The sequence below is a fragment of the Cyprinus carpio genome, chromosome B13 (assembly GCF_018340385.1).
Source record: "Cyprinus carpio isolate SPL01 chromosome B13, ASM1834038v1, whole genome shotgun sequence".
Taxonomy (NCBI): domain Eukaryota; kingdom Metazoa; phylum Chordata; class Actinopteri; order Cypriniformes; family Cyprinidae; genus Cyprinus; species Cyprinus carpio.
In genome coordinates, this window is record NC_056609.1 from 9097393 (window position 1) to 9113217 (window position 15825).

The 15825-nt window shown below is 35.0% G+C and overlaps 1 protein-coding gene across 1 annotated transcript in view; it reads right to left on the bottom strand.

Annotated features, from left to right (window-relative positions):
* Positions 1-15825, bottom strand: part of LOC109101967 (ribonuclease inhibitor-like) — a 33834-nt gene that overhangs the window by 17409 nt on the left and 600 nt on the right. The window contains exons 2-4 of the mRNA XM_042737672.1: positions 3829-3847; positions 3432-3605; positions 1373-1546 (exon numbers count right to left, since the gene is read on the bottom strand). Of these exons, the coding sequence (XP_042593606.1) occupies positions 1373-1546; positions 3432-3605; positions 3829-3847 (367 nt within the window). The remainder of the gene's footprint in view (positions 1-1372; positions 1547-3431; positions 3606-3828; positions 3848-15825) is intronic.

Here is a 15825-nt window from a genome sequence, read left to right on the forward strand (position 1 = left end):
AAATACGTGGTGGTCTGCCATTTTTGTACATGCTTTTGAACTGTGTTTCAGGTAGTCATACTCTACTGTGTTTAATGTGTTTTGCAGAGAATCTTTGAGACTGAAGGACGGCCTGCTCCCCTGAGATTATCTTTGTAGATGAGGCTGGTTTTAACTTGACCAAACCAAAAGAAGAGAAGGGTGAGGAACATAATTAGCCATCGGGCTATTGTGAATGACCCTGGCCAACGAGGAGGGAATGTCACTATGTGTGCGGCCATCAGCCAACGAGGGTACTACTTCCACCACCATGCCATTCTTGGACCTTATAACACTATGCTCCTCCTTGGTTTCCTTGATGGTCTAAGAGAGCATTTGTTTCCCAGCTTGACCAGAGGGAGCCTTGCTACATTGTTGTTTGGGATAACATCAGCTTCCATCGCTTTGCTGTGGTTCGACTGGTTTACCAATAACCAAAAGTTTTCAGACATCTTTGTGCCTGCATACTCTCCCCTTTCCCTTTCCTGATAGATGAGGTTTTTTTCAGCTTGGTGGTGGAAAGTGTAAAGTGACTGAGAACCTTACATCCGTGTTCACCTTCTCCAGAACATGGAAGAAGCCCTGCGTGAATATTTCAGCTGATGCGTTGCCAGAGTAAGATCAGGCATGGAAGAGGGGTTTTAACCCCCACTGCCTGGCCAGGGCCAATTTTAGCCTGCGAGGTTCTTTGGCCAGGATGCTGGGGCAGAATAATTATTTTTGTTGATGTCTGCTGTATTGTACTGAATTCTACAGTACATTAAATTAAGAAAATAAAATGTGTGAATGCATACATTTGTTGTGCCTTTTGTTGTTGTTCATCATGTGAAGTTGGGGACCACAAGCAAATAAACTTATTACCGGGTTTTTGTAGTATTGTTTTGAATGTTTGAATATATCTCATCATTGTGTAGGACTGTGTTGTAGTGTGTGTTTTTGAGGGTTTGTGTGTCATGTCTAAATTTGTTTTGAGTGGAGAACTTCATTTTGACCTGAATATAGGACATTTGGGGAATTGAGTTAGAAGTTATGGATTTGTGTTTAGAGTTTTGGAAAAGGCATAATTTCAAGAAATGTGATTAAGCAATCGAGAAAACACTGTGTTTATAATGTTTGATCTTCAAGCAGTGTAAGAATATTTTTTTTAAGAAAATGTTCTGTATTTAGTAAATGCATTCTGCAATGTACTCAGTTAAACAAAAGTAAATCATTTTATTTTATTTATTTATTTATTTTAAGGGTTTTGAACTGAGACTGAGAGGGAAACAAACAAAACCACTGCTACAGAAACATATTTGTGTAACTGTACTTTTTACTCGAAACCTTATAGTTACTGAGATGTGAAGAGACTCACTGTAGTTTCTCCAGTTTACAGTGTGGATCCTCCAGTAGAGCAGAGAGCAGCTTCACTCCTGAGTCTCCTGGTTTATTATAGCTCAGATTCAGTTCTGTCAGGTGTGAGGGGTTTGATCTCAAAGCTGAAATCAGAGCAGCACAGCCTTCCTCTCCAATACTGCAGTCCAACAGCCTGAGAAAGAGAAAAAGAGAAAAACAGCTAAAATCAATAATTAATAGTCATGTGTTATAAGGTTTGTTATTGAAACAATATAAAAAAAAAAAAAAAAACTATTCATCTCCATCTCTTCAGTAATAATGTGTCAGATTTTGAAAAGTGGGTTTCCTTTTAAAGTGATGGATATTCTATTTAATGGTTTATCAGTCAAATACTGTGTGCATCTCTAATGAATACTCACACACAAAACTCAATGACATTGTATTCATCCAGACATTTCTTTCTTTCATTCAGTTGTTGATTCATGTCTTAATGATAGCCTGTGTTTTAAATAACAAAATTATTCATTTTGGATCCTTTAAGATTCACAACACATTCCTACAGCTCCTACTGCAAACCGTAACAAGAGGAAAATGCAACAGATTTATGCTACACTAGTTTGTCTTATGATTTAGTTCTCTAGACTAGACTCCAGAGAAGTGTTTAATAAAGGGGAATCTATCTGCTCAGTAACAGAGGGATGGATTATTAGTAGAGCAATGAATTGAACTAATCATAAAGTTCACATGTAACCTTGGTATTTTAATGTATTTCTTAACATATAAATTTGTGTGTAATATTTTATTCATAGTGTTGTTCTGCTGTGTTTAAAGTGACTCCTGGCCAGTAGCTTTATAAACATTCAGGCAAAGAGTGACTCGAGACTCTCATGTGGTAGTTTTACAATGAGGCTAAAAGAGGACTCATGTAAAAGGCTAATTTAAAATTATTACAGACTTACGTAGCAAATGAGCATAAAAAAATTACAGAATATACTTTGAGACAAAGGTCTTGATAATGTTTTCAGTTTTATTCAAGTTTAATTACATAACAGTTTTTTCAATAACTGAAGAATATAAAAAGTACGGTATTTGGGGTAAAAAAGCATCCCTATACTGTTAGCTAATGTGATAATTAGCTGTCTGACTTTCCATCTGCTGACATGACATGGTTAATGTAGACAACAGCATTTATTAAGTTCATTATTGGCCACCTTAGAGATAATCACCACATATTTTAATGAAATAAATATGTTAAAATACAGTCAAACCAAAAAAGTTATTCATACACCAGATATAATTTTGATATTTTTAATAGTGGGTGCAGGAAATATAGTTCATAAATGTAAGTGAGGATAGCAAAATAAAGTGGAACTGTGACATATTAAACCAAAAAATTCTTCATACAATGGACTACCATTAAAATTTGGTATCAGAAATTATTCAGATAGTTTTGACCTGACCATGTTTTGCTTAAATGATTTTTCTTTAATTGCTAATGTGACCTTTTTTACACCACAGACTGAACAAAATTAAGCATTGCTTGGTAATTGGTTGACCTAAATTAGTATTATCTAATTGTGTACTTAAATTTAACATCCATTACATACCTTTCTATTAAAGTTATCTGACATTATCAAGATGAGTTTGTTCTGACAGTTTAACTCTGAATTCTTCTCATATTTTATTACCATTTTCTAAACTATAGCAAATAAATTGATATAATGTGAGAAATGTTGAAGGTGTCTGAATAAATTTTGAAATGACTATAATCACTCACAAAATAAAAAATATAAAAATAAGATTAAATATTATATTTATTGAGACTACTGTAAAGCCATATTAAGTTATAATGGGATCTTCAAGCAGTGTAAGGATCTTTTTTTCTGTATTTTTGTAAACACATTCTGCAATGTACTCAGAATGTGTTTTACAAGTAAATTATTATTATTATTATTTTATTTTTTTTAAGGAGTTTGAACTGAAGGCAACAAAGAAAACCATGGCTTATGGAAAACACATTTGTGTAATTTTACCTTTTACTCAAAACCTTATAGTTACTGAGATGTGAAGAGACTCACTTAAGTTTCTTCAGTTTACAGCGTGGATCCTCCAGTAGAGCAGAGAGTAGCTTCACTCCTGAATCTCCTGGTTTATTACAGCTCAGATTCAGTTCTGTCAGGTGTAAGGGGTTTGATCTCAAAGCTGAAATCAGAGCAGCACAGCCTTTCTGTGTGATATAACAGCAGGAAAGACTGGAGAGAAAAATACAGAAAAACTAAAGATGAGTTAAATTCATTCACCGTTTATCACAGACCCATGAATGAGGTGTCAAATCGACCAGCTCACTGAGGAGAGGATGCTTTATCTTTCTAAGCGATCGGACACTACGATGTTCACACAGCCGAAGAAAAAAGCAATCCTATCAAAATTAAAAAGGTGGAATGTTCATGAATTTGAATCTCGACTGTCACTGACCAAGAGGGCACCAGTGTTCCTGGTCATTTTGAAAAAACAATACATACAAAATTTTCATTTAAGGTCTTTTTCATAATATAGCTGATTTTTTTTTTTTTAACCCTCTGAAGTCGATTAACGCGTATATGCGTTTTGGGGTATTTTCTCCTGATGACCCCGAAAATAACTTAAATTAAACTTTCAGTTTTGATCGTACAGATAAGAGCAATACATCAATCGAATCTGTAAAGGGTCTACATTTTTTTGTATACAGACATAATAACAACAAAACTTTGTGCACTTATAAAATAAGATAACAAACAAGGAGTGCTGTCTGCAGCCTTTGTCTGCGCTTATCTTCATTTACAAACGCGTCATTAAAATGAACTGTAACTCAGTGAATACTCAACACAGAGACATGAGAGAGATACAGTAGGTAGACATACAAAATGGGTAATACCCGCCGCCGCAGGGCCCGCGGCGTTAACTGCAAGTCAGTCGCGTGTTAAAATCATTCGCTATACTACCGCCAGGTGGTGCAAAGGGACGGATTGCGAACTGAATGTAATTTTAAAATGAAAGGAAGACGTTAAAAACAATAACATTATAATATACATTATAACATCCTTAAAAGCCATTAAAAAATAGGTATAGTCTTAGGCTACAGTCTACTCATCAAAAATTTAAAGAAAGACCTTTACACAAAGGCTCTTATGCATGCTATTGTTATCAAACAATCATTACACACACACATACATACATACAAACATACATATATATATATATATATATATATATAATATATATATATATATATATATATATATATATATATATATATATATATATATATGGATTAAAAGCTAAATGTTTTCATTTCGGTTCATTCTTAAAAAAAAAAAAAAAAAAAAATTATAATAATCTTCAGGTTCCATTTGCAGAGCGAATTAGAACGGTCCAGCATTTACAAATAATTCTTATTCACTCTGTTATTATTCTTGACTTTTCAAATTGCTAACACTTTGCATTTTTGAATTATGCCTTTACTGTGTGACCAAAAATTGTGAATTGTGACTTTGATCGCGCTGGTGCCCTCATGCTTACATATTTATTGGAAACAGCAGTCGTTTCACCGAGCCATGCGGCGCGAGCAGCGGTCCACTTTGGCATATTTTTGCTCATTATGGATTTTTTTTTCCATCGATACTGAAACACGTGTGAAATCCAAAGCTTGTTTTACCTAATGAATAAGAGTTTAGCTTCAAATGGGCAACATGTTTGGATTTGTCCAGAATGAGAGAGATAAGCCCAACCTTACCTTATGTATCGCTTTAAATTGTTTTTAAATTATTATTATTTTATTTTTTTGTTGTTTATAAGCCTATATTATACTGCAATTATATTTATCCATTAGAAAATATATATTTGTAATTCTTGTTCTGTTCTGATAAATTTGTTGAATTTAAAGGATTTGTTGTAAAGTGAAGGGAACTAAAAATATCCTGTAGGTACATTAGCCTAGCATTATTAGGCCTGTCGTTATTATTTCTGAATGTAATAAAATGCAACTCTCACAAACTTAATTTATTTTTTTAGCGTGTTTTTCCGTGTATGTTTTTATCCAGCTTTACATCTCCATTGCATCTGAAAATGACTTTGTGCATCACATTCACTCCGCGCGCTCAATCTGCCTCTCGCGTTGTTCAGCTGTGGACGATTTCAAAATGTTTCATATAAAGGTTGCTGTAACATTTTATACAGTAATTGTTCATTTAAAAAAGAAAAAAGAAAAAAAAATCAAAATATATTGTTAGTTTTATGCTAACATGCAATCAATTCTTCGGATACTATATAAGATACAAATTCATTTAGGCTATTTAACATGCACTCTGACATTTTACCCGTTTCAACTTATAAACTCCTTGAGATTTTAAAGTCAGTTTAATAGAGTATTGAATTCAAGTTGAATCTAGTATAAAAAAGGTTTTAATTGCTTAAATTATTTCTATGCATTAATAAGTTAGCATGACTTTTGCATCATAGCATTTTTTACGAACTGTATTCGTTTTCTGAAACCAAGCACCCACTTTTTTCTTTTTCTAAATCTAATAAATCGCTCGCATATCTCCTACAACCTACAAATAAGGGCTAATAGAGGTTCTTTCTTTTATTTTTTATAATGTTTATTCTTGAAGAAAATAAGTATTTATTCTTTAATAAAATAAGGGACAGAATTAGGGACGATCCAAATATTTGTAATGTACAATAATATAGGCCTATATCTGCCTGCAGTTAAAAAGTTTATATTTGTTTTGATTCACCCATTTATGTAGGATACAATTATTCTAAAAATAAAAATAAATAATGTCAAAAAAACGCCATCGGCCTGAATAAATTTTAACCATTATAGAACTGGGGTAGTAATTTAGGACGTGAAAATACAGTGAAATTACAAATGGCATGGGATTTTAAAGTATGACAACTGAAGGTCAATGAAACGTTTCTATGATGCATTTTTTTAAACAATGGCACTTAAAGTTTTCAACTAAAATATTATTTCAACCATATAGCCTGTGAATAAATAAAATGCATACTTTTCAATTAAAGAACACTGAGACTGCATAGGTTGCTTCTGGTGTTTGGATTTGTACTTCAATATAATGAGCTCCTAGTTTAAGAATAGCCTACTCTTTTCTTTTTTTTTTTTTTATCTCTATTTAACAGCATTAGCTCAATGAAATACGTCTTCCTTCAGGTAGACTGAATGTTTTCCCGCCTTGCTAAATGTTGGGCTCATGATCAGTAAGTTGTATTCGCTCAAACTGATTTAGTAAAATCAAACCGCGGACGGTGAAGCAGGCTGCTGTTAGCGAGAGAAGCGCGCTGTGAAGCGGGAGCAGCTGAAGGAGGATTCCGCTTGGTCTTAAAGCCTGCCTCAAACGCCTACGTTCACAAAAAACAATGATTTTCGCAGAAAATAATGATTAATTATCAATTGATAATTTGTTATTATTTTGGTCTAGTGAAAATAATAATATGGGCTGCGAGAAAATAATGAATAAAAAGAGTAGGGGTGCTGTGAGTGCAGGCATGTTTCAACACAGTAACATGACAACACCGTTCCTCGCAGCCAAAAAACAGACCGAATTTCGTTCAGCTGGGGGGTAGTTCTGTATAGCCTGTGGGGGTCGAGATAAAGTGTGTGAATTTCTTGCTCTTTCATATGGACAGTGCCTTATGAGGGTATCAAACTTGCAGAACAGGTTTTAGGACAACTTTAAAGAAAGGTTTGATCCACTTCAAATGTTGACTACTGTATAACGCAATAAAGTTTATTATATATAACTTAATTTCAGAGGAAGTGCCTTAACTCAAAATAAATAAATAAATAATAAATAAATAAATAAAATAAAACAAAAAGATCCAAACTGTTGCATTAGGGCTGGGCGATAGGCCTTATGGCCTAAAAAAAATCCCTGATTTTTTTCACAAAAAAATCCATTTTACGATTTAAATCGATTTTTTTTGCCTCCCTACTTAAAACCAATATTCAAATGACAAAGAAATTGTTCAAGACAAGTTTTATTATAATTCTTTATCATTTACCAGTCAAATTTATAATTGAGTCAAGACGATTAAAAAAAGCAGTAACGTTATTACCTTAATGCTGGAAAGACCTTTATTTTATTTATTTATTTATTTTTTAATACTAGCCCATCATGCAATCATACAATTTCCGCACTCGCTCCGTGGATAAAGTTGAAATGTTATTTTCATACTGTAGCCTATAAAAATAAAATAAAATAAATAAATAAATAAATAAATAAAATAACAGGACAGTTTCAAAGGGGATTAGGCTATTGTGTGCAAACTTCCTATCAAACGCCAAACTAATAACATTGTCAGCATTAAAAGGTATAATTGCTGCTTTCTGCTCTGCAAATTTTGTTTGTATTGAAAATAACAGTACATATCCGTCAGTTATTTTATCTACAGATCGATGCATTTATATATATTTGCATTATATTTGCATTTATTATAGTCTTCTGATCAGAGAGATTATGTGTATCAAGATATAGCTAAATATGTTTATCATGTGAATTATTGCTAAATATGCAGTTATATTACGGGCTGTTGGCATGAATTGTACTCGTGATGGAGCAGGGCTGGAGCGAGTGAAAACCACGACGCTCCGACTTTTAAAAAATCCGCTCCTCGCTCCAGTCAGAATAACACCGCACTGCTCATACTCCGCTCGGCAGCGAGTCTCAAACGCACGGGGAGGGTGAAGCCCAATCACAACTACGAGCCCTGAGTGGAGCATCGCCCGTTTTATTTTATTGTGTCCATAAAATATTTTTTTTTAGAGTGTGAAATATACATTTTCACAGAATGTAGCCTATTCATAAACAATAGGCCTATTTTAAACCATCTCTTTAAGTTTTTCTAAATCCCAAATAGAGTCCAGACATCAGTAAAGTATCCGTCTATTAACATGTTTAATAGGTGACAAAAAAACACCAGAGTTTTGGGAGACATTATATTTTGTAGACTTTATGTGATTTAAAATGCACAAACCAGAAGCACAATATCTGCAGAGAAGGGTTGGCCATTCTCAAAACATAAAATATCAATTTTATTTAAATTTTCATTTTTGTGTTTCAGAGGGAAAATCATTGTTAAGGCATCTCTCCGTTACAGACCGTTCTGAAAGAAGAATTTATACAAACGCGTATAAAATGCTTTAAAAAACTTTAACAGAGATGTCTAGAGGCTATTTAATAGATCTGCCTCCCACGTAAGATTTTTCTAGTTATTAGTCGGTCATTTGTCATTATTCAACTAATCGCAGGTTTATATTAAATTTACATCTATAAATCCATAATGAGCCTTAATATATTCCGCGCTCAAGAACATGCATTAAGTTTGCCACAAAGCACAGGCAGAAGTAGCCTAATAATAGTGAAAAAGGAGACATTTTAATTATTTATTAATAAACAAATGTTTTCTTGTCGGCTGCAAGATGAAATTCACAGTGCTGAATCTCTCCACATGAAGGCGGCTTTAGAGAGAAATTAAACCTTCACAGATTACATAATGCTTTCGTTTTGAATTGATTCGTTTAAAAGACATTTAAAGCTTTCTGTAGATATATTTCTCATGTATGTGAGACACCCAGATTTTCAGTTATTTCATTATTAGGGAAAAAATCACGTGATCGAGAGGGCGCCTCCCTGTCAAGTGCATTAATAAATTTTGCACAAACACTTGAATATGAATAATAATTCACATTTTGCATATGCATTACAAAGTAAATATTTTTTTTACATGCAATTATTCAAAATAAAACCAAACAAGATTTGTAATTAAGATAAAATGTAGACAAATAAGAATAAATGCTGCACGTGCACTCAGCATCATGCGCGACGAGCAAATCTTGCACTCTGACATTTTACAGAATATTGTACAAACCTGCATTTAAATGCGGCTGCAATTTATTTCATTTATTTATTTATTTATTTATTTTTACTTTACTTTAATTATATGAAAGCAAGTAAAGAAGACTCCATTTAAAATCACTTAAGTTGTCAATTAATGAAGCTCTTTTTTACATCGTGTGTATTTTGTTGATTATAATGACTTGAGTTTAATCATGAGGACGTTTTATTAATCAGTCCATTCTTTAGAGTTTCAGTGATTTAGCTAAATCGTGCAGGTTTAATTTATTCGTTTCTTGTTTTAATTAGGCCTAAATAATGGGAGCGAAATTATACAGTCCCTCACGTTTTACTAAAAAATAAAGAAAATAATTTATAAAACATGCAAGCCTAGCTCACAATAGGCTACCACTCTTAATACTCCGATGCAAAGTAAACCACAATTTCTTTTGAATAATATAACACACAATTCATATTATATAAATAATACTGCACACTATTTAAAATGTGTCAAATCTAAAATATGGTGTAGAGAAAATATAAGCACAGGCTCATAGCCTTGACATTTATCCTGCTTGAATTCGTTCTAAGAAACGCACATATCTTCATAAGGACTTAACTTTCATCTGTGAATATTAAATATTTTAACTAGCCTAAAGTGTTTTCCTTTCATTTTCCCCAACAGCAGTCAAATATAACAAAACGGTGAGGCAAAGCTGACGTCTATTTACGAAAATGTGCTTTGATGCGCTTGTTCGAAAAACTTGTGATTAAAGCGCCACTCAGCGGTCAAAAGCTGCAAATGCACTTTGCAGACGCCGCGGCGGCGGTACGAGCGGCGGTAGAAGCAACGTTTTGGATGGCCACCTACTGTATCTATAGAAAGCCTGACATGTCTACTTTTAAACTAAACAAGTGCTGCCGAAAACAAATATTCTGTGATAAAGTAATCCATATGAAAACAACTCGATGTCCATTTTTCACGTCTCCCTTCATTATCTTCTAATGCGACCACGCCCCCGCGCCGAGTGCGCTATTGAGATTCTAATGTTTCACTGAAGCGTGCGGCTTGAATACACCCACACAACAGAAGACAATGCAGCGAGATTGTTCTTCAAGTTTTTTTATTTTACTGTTTGCTTCGCGATGAGAGGAATAAGACATAATTCACCCCAAAAAGATGTGATGTGGTTGAGGATTTGAGATTTGGATTTCCTCAGAAAAAAAGAAAATGAAGCACGTTATTCAGCAGAGATCATAACCATGAGTAAGTCTCTTTTTATTTATTTATATACTTGTACTATTTTTCACATAACGTGTAAACATTTTACTAGTTAGACTTTTTTCAAAAGACTTTTTCCAAACTATAATTCCTGACTAAATGTATAATCAAGTGAAATATTATGAAGTTTCAATAACAATATACACTACTATACCATTCAAAAGCTTGATGTAAATAATATAAATGTACCAATAAATGTAACTGTAACAAATATAAGAAACAATGCTGTTCTTTCAATTTATCCCCCCTAAAAAACCTGAAAAAAATATTATCAGCTCTTTTCAACATTATTATTATTATTATTATTAATAATAATAATAATACCAATAAATGTTTTTTTTTGTAGAGAATAAGATTGTTAAAAGGATTTCTGAAGGATTGTGTGACTGGAGTAATGATGCAAAAAATTCAGTTTGAAAGTCAGCTTTGATTGTTCCTAATAAACTGTTTATCTGCACTCGCAAGTGAATATTAAATTATGTTGTGGGATAATTAAATATATTCTAAATAAACTACAAACATAAAATTATGTACATTTATTTTGTCCTCACATTCTTTCTTGAAATTCATCCCTCTCAGTGACACAGCTGACTGAATGGCTCATTATGCAGCTCATTATGCAGGCCTTTGTCTTCTCAGGTGTGAATTCATGATAGTTGACGCCTACTCGCATATGACTTTTACCAACAAAAAGTGTCTTAGAAAATTTAAATCAATATATTGTTTTCTGTAAGTGAGTGAACAAGATGATTTTCACATCATTTAGAAAGAAAAATTCTAGGCTACAAGCTCCAGTTCTCAAAAAGTCCTGGGAACCAATGTTCTGTATGTGTTTTATTGCCTTATTCAAGAGATTTAAAATTTTTAGTTTTTCACTAACCACGCATAACATTTTTTTTCTCAAAAACACAATCATGTACATACATGTTGCTCACATATTATTATAGCCCAGTTTGTGCTGATTACAGTGAGATTAGACTTTAGCCATTTGGATATTTATAAGAATCTGAAAAAAGCACAAATGTCAGGGCATGACAAAACTTCTCCAGGCCCCAACAATACCCTTAGACTCCAGAGGGTTAAACATGCCAAGTGGGGACCTGAAGCTCTGAGTGACGTATCCCTATCCAACAGGGGACCTCCATAGACTGCAATGCAACTATGTGTGGAAACACAAGGGCAATAGTACTAAGCATTTCTTCACAATCTAACTTTATTTAACTGCAACTCTAAACTTTGAAACATTTACACATTATCACAATTGTGGTTAATGTGTAAATATATATATACAGTTAAACCAAAAACTATTAAGACAAAATGTGCAGTGCACAATAGTTCATTTATGTAAGGGAAGATAGCAAAATAAAGTTAACTGTGACATATTATAACCAAAAATTCTTCATAGATTGGACTACCAGTAAAACTGATCAAAATTTGGGACCAAAAATTATTCAGACATGTGACCTGACCATGTTTTTGCTTAAAGCCTGGGACACACCAAAACCGACGTCAACCAACTAGCGGCAACGAAAGCCGAATGTATTGTCGACTCGCGTCGGCTGCGTCTGGGCCTGTCTGGGCCAAAAAGCTGCACTTGAACACACCAAACAGACAACAACCGACTGCAAACTAGAACTTGCGTTCTGCACGAGAGGATATACCTTTCCATACCTGTAGGTGGAAGTAGTTTGTATTGTCGTTCCAAAAAGGGAAACCGGAAACTAGTACTGCACACAAACAAACCGTAAACAAAGCACCGTTTGCGTACCATTTTCACAGTACAATTTCACAAACCACAGAGGGATTCACTTGTGAAAATATGTCTGATAATCTGCAAAAGGCACTGGCATTGTCAGCACTTGGTCTTGCTATTGTAGAAGAAGAAAAGAGGAATAGGAGGCGTAAAATTTGGAGAAACCGCACTAAATGGGTGAAATCTTGGATACTACAGCGACAAGCTCAAGGGGTTTTCCCAAACCTTTGTCAAGAGCTAGAGATAGATGAAACCTCCGATTTAAAAAAAAAATTCTGTCCAGTTCCACATGTTGAAGGAACTCATCGGTCAGATCATCCAAAGGCAAAACACAAACTACCGTAACTGTATCTCCGTCGGTGAATGCCTCATGATTACACTGCGAGTCTTGGCAACAGCTATGCAAGCTAAAAGCAATATAACACCTTTTCCTTTGTTTATACTACCCATTTTAAGTTTAAGGTAGGTGTACTTTAATTTTTTTTAGTAATGTGTTTGAGCTAGCTTGAAATTAAAAAGTGATTGATTGACACTGGAAAATGTGGTGAAACCATTGTAAGGGAAACAGGTCAATTTAGCTCAAAGGGAATCATTTAAGATTTTAAAGGGAATTTGAACAGAATCACTGTTTCATCAACACGGCTGATCACTGAAACGGCCAGCGATTCACTGAACGAGCCGAAAACACTATTAATTAGCACAGAAACAAAAACACAAATTATTGTGAAAACACTACTAATTAGCACAGTAACAAGATCAGCAGTTTAAGACATTAATTAACTTGTGAGCACAAAACACAAGATACTTCTCTTTTCAATATGAATGAGCCTTTATTAGATAAATCTAAAGACATATAAACTAATCTAACACATAAGCACACGCACTCACACATTCACACAAGTTGCAGGAAGATAGAAAGTTAGGGAAGAATGAGTTTAAGAGAATGAAAATGTGAAATCCCAAGTTTACAGCAATACGTGAAATTGCATAGACATGAACAACCATCAATCACTTAATTAACCCTTTGCATTGAGTTCATCAATTAGGTTAAAATTATATTAGATAACACCAGTACAGATCAGAGTCTGGAGGTACGTTACTTGTGATGCCTGTGTAATGGGGTTCCCTTTTGTTGTCGCTGAAAAGGGGGTTTCCCGAGGTTGCTGATTGGCTGGAAGTTCAGTAGTCGTTGAAGTGACGTCTTGGGAAGCCCGTGGTTGGGTGTAGGCTAAAGATGCGGAGTTGTGGGCTGGTTGAAGTTTCAGACGGGCACACGAGGTCAGACTCGGAGACATGGCATTACAAAACTTAACTCAGAACACGAAACTCTCAAACGGAAAAGAAAAGAAACTAAAGTAAAAAAAATAGAAGTAAAGTTTGACGAGACTAGGTGGTGTTTCTTCTCATCGTGGCTAAGTAGCAGCAGGCGTGCACGCCGAAGCACGCTGGAACGGCGCTCGAAGAACGCTAAAAGTGATGACAAAGCATGACTAAAAGCAGGCTAAAAGCAGGCATGACTGATAGCAAAAGCTAAACGCAAGCTCAAAGCTAAAAGCAAAATTTGATGGTGTCCTGAGTATTTAAACTGGCCTTTTGGCCACACCTCAAATGTTGTCTTGACCAATTAGATATTGTCTTTTCCTCGGGGTGTTGCATTGTTTGTCCCACCCATTCATAAATCATATGTTATCTTATCAAGCACGTGGTCCGAATTTTCCCGCTCTTGCAGGGTATAATTTGGACATGATTCCTATAACAAGAATGATACATTTGACAAATAACTGATGGTCAGAAACATTTCAAGCAAGCAGATTGAAACACATATATACTAAACATGAATATGAATCCTTAAGCTATCCAATAGTTATTAAAAGACATACACAATAAGTGATTATAAACATAAAAGTCAAATGTGTGGGTTACATAAATGATATGGAGTTAAGCAATGGACTGATATCCATTTAGAAGTCTTATTTGAGTTCATTTTGGTGCATATATGCATTGGAAGGCATTCTCTGTGCTATTCTGGGGAGTAAGGATATGTCCTGTGAAGACCCGAGAGGTTAACAGGTCTCCTTAGGAATTTCAGTCTGGTTTTCCTTTGAGGTGGGGGAAGTCAATCCAAAGAGCTTGTGATCATGATTACTATCATGGGTTTACATGTGATGGTTACGCTGTGCATCTCTTTGATTACTTGCCCCAAATTTGACGATCTCTTCTTCAAATTGAAATTGTCAATAATTGTTCTAATGGTGTTAATGTTGAAAGCTCTTCTGTGAAAGAGCTGATTGGTTATCTAGCTTAAGACTGTGGTGCTAGGAGTTGATTTACAACATCCTGCCTTTCTGTGGAATTCGGCTCATGTTTCAACCAGGCTCCCGATCGAATCTTTAATTTGTCTGGTTCAGGCCTCATACGCTACACCATACAGTATATATAACTGTTATGTGCTTTCTATTATTTACAGGGGAAAGCATCAGGAGCCTTTCATACCTGTTCTGAGTGGGGGTATCAACCATTCAGCAATTCATTCCTGAAACCTGTTCTGCAATCTATCAGGTTTAAAAAGATAAATACCTCAAGTTATGTGTGTAATATCTGTTTATATATCTATGTAATTTTTTTAAAGATATTTTCATTTTATGAATCCTGTAGCTGACATGAAAGAAGCCAACATGTGTTCTTGGATTAATTATTATTATTTTTATTTTTTTTCAGTGCCCAGACACAGTGGAACAGTGGCAGCTATTAGCACATGGATTTGAGACTCAGTGGAACTTCCCAAACTGCCTGGGTGTTCTGGACGGAAAACACATCTACATTCGTACACCTCCTGCATCGGGATCAACATTTTACAATTACAAGCATTCATTTTCAGTAGTTCTAATGGCATTGGTTGACAGCAGTTACAGGTTCCTGTATGTAGATGTTGGGTGCAATGGACGGATTTCTGATAGCGGAGTGTTTGGGGGGTGCTCACTGCAGAATGCCCTAGAAAATAGAACTGTCAACATCCCTGCCCCTGCACCACTTCCTGGTTCTGACCAGCTAGCTCCTTATTGTATTGTGGCAGATGAGGCATTTCTCTTGAAGGAGTATCTCATGAAGCCATATCCAAACCGCAGACTATAAGTTCAGCAACGGATCTTCAATTAGAGACTTTCAAGAGCTCAGAGGGTGGTAGAAAACGCTTTTGGTATCCTTGCAAATCGTTTTAGAGTCTTTCTAAACACCATTAACATTCAGGATACTGCCAAAGTGGAGGACATTGTTTTAGTTTGCTGTGCTCTGCACAGCTTTCTGCGGACAGAATGCGGTGCTATACATGGAAGGAATCGACCAGGAAGGGCCAGATCATGACACTGTTCCAGGAAGATGGAGACAAGATCCAGACTTACTGCAGGCCCCCCTGCCAAACACCACCAATACAACAACAAGAGCCAAGCGGAGCAGGGACGAACTATGCCAGTACTTTATTTCAGAAATTGGTGCAGTGCCTTTCCAGTGGAGCAAAATATAGCTAGTGTGTATATGTATACAAAGAG